This window comes from Saccostrea cucullata, unplaced genomic scaffold, assembly GCF_032062105.1.
Source record: "Saccostrea cucullata isolate Sc308-1 unplaced genomic scaffold, CSIRO_AGI_Scuc_v1 ctg13280, whole genome shotgun sequence".
NCBI classification, from domain to species: Eukaryota; Metazoa; Mollusca; class Bivalvia; order Ostreida; family Ostreidae; genus Saccostrea; species Saccostrea cuccullata.
In genome coordinates, this window is record NW_026920191.1 from 12,461 (window position 1) to 13,915 (window position 1,455).

Here is a 1,455-nt window from a genome sequence, read left to right on the forward strand (position 1 = left end):
CATCTCTCTCTGGGGAACTTTGAGGTGGTTGCGAATTCTTGCAAATACTTGTGTGATGAGACTTCTTGCAATTCCTGCATTTGAAATTTGATTGACATTCACTTACTTTGTGATTTCCGAAGCAATTGAAGCAGACTCTCTTCTGTTTGATGATTGATATTCTCTTATCATAGTCTTGGACATTATGGCAATTGATTGGTGAATGATTTCCATTGCAGAATAAGCATTGCTTCACATAATTTTCCCGCTTGATAGTCTTTTTCTGGCTTGACTAAGTAACAAAGTTGTTAGCTGTTGGAATGAATTCCTGGGTTTCCTGTTTTGGCTGTAATGACTGTCCAGTATCTTGAACACATAGCTCCTTCTTTATGGCTCTCCTCAGTGAATGCAGTTCCCATTGATCATCTCCTTTGTCCCGGGTAATGTTCTTCCGAATTTCTGCTGGTAGTTTGTTGTAAATCATTGGAGTCAAAATTGTCCCATAGGTGTTTTCATCAGTTCCTAGAGCTTCTAATCCTCTAATGCAGCACTCCATTTTGTCCAAGAAGTTTCTCAAACTGGCAGGACTAGGCTTGGGAAGTGGTAAATCAATCAAACTCTGGATATGGGCATTAATGATTTTGTGATTTTGTCCGTATCTTTCAAATGAAACATCTATTGCTTGCCTGTAGTTGGTATTGGTCAAACTGAATCCTGACACAGAGCGAAGGGCTTCCCCACATAGCAGCGATCGTAGATAGCTAAATTTTTCAACATTAGACAAACTGTTGTTCCCGTGGATGCTTGTCTCAAAACAATCCCAAAATGTTTGCCATTGAAGTAAATCTCCCGAAAAAACTGGCAGGTTTAATTTCGGCAGTTTATGATTATGAATGTTAGGTTTTCCTATGTTGGGTTCTAATGATTCATTGCTTGGAATGAACTGTGGAGCATTTACATTTAAATTCCTGGATATACATTGATTTAGATTCTCAGAAGCCTTTCCATTCTTTGTCAGTTCTGCTAATTTCAGTCTCAAATCTAACATGTACTCATCTGAATCTTCGATCTCCAGTTGAATTTCTTCTTCTTTCTCTAGTTCTTGTAGAATCTGGCTGTTGATTTTCTCTAATGTGTACCACTTCTCCTCCAGTACCTTGATCATTTCAGCTTTTCCATTTTCATCTTCGATTTCAGAAATTTTCCTCAAAATTTTGGTAATAAATCCTCGATGGCCTGAACGCTGTGCCTTTAACTTGATTACATCCATTTCCAGTTTGCTATTACTTTTCTCCTGGTCACGGCACCAAATGTTGAGTCAGATAGAAAGAAAATCACCTCTAATCACGTTGACTTGTTTATCTAGACTGATTATTCAGACATTGCATAATATTGACGTTACCATGACGTCATAATAGGAATATTTACTTAATGTCACATGCACTTTAACGTCACATATAGGAAGATTCAGAAATG

At 37.7% G+C, this 1,455-nt stretch overlaps 1 protein-coding gene across 1 annotated transcript; it reads right to left on the minus strand.

The window, feature by feature from the left end:
* Window positions 1-271: 271 nt before the first annotated feature.
* LOC134244699 (uncharacterized) lies at window positions 272-1,249 on the minus strand. Its single transcript, XM_062726958.1, has one exon. The coding sequence runs from the start codon at window positions 1,247-1,249 to the stop codon at window positions 272-274; it is 978 nt and encodes a 325-aa protein (XP_062582942.1).
* Between the last annotated feature and the right edge of the window lie 206 nt (window positions 1,250-1,455).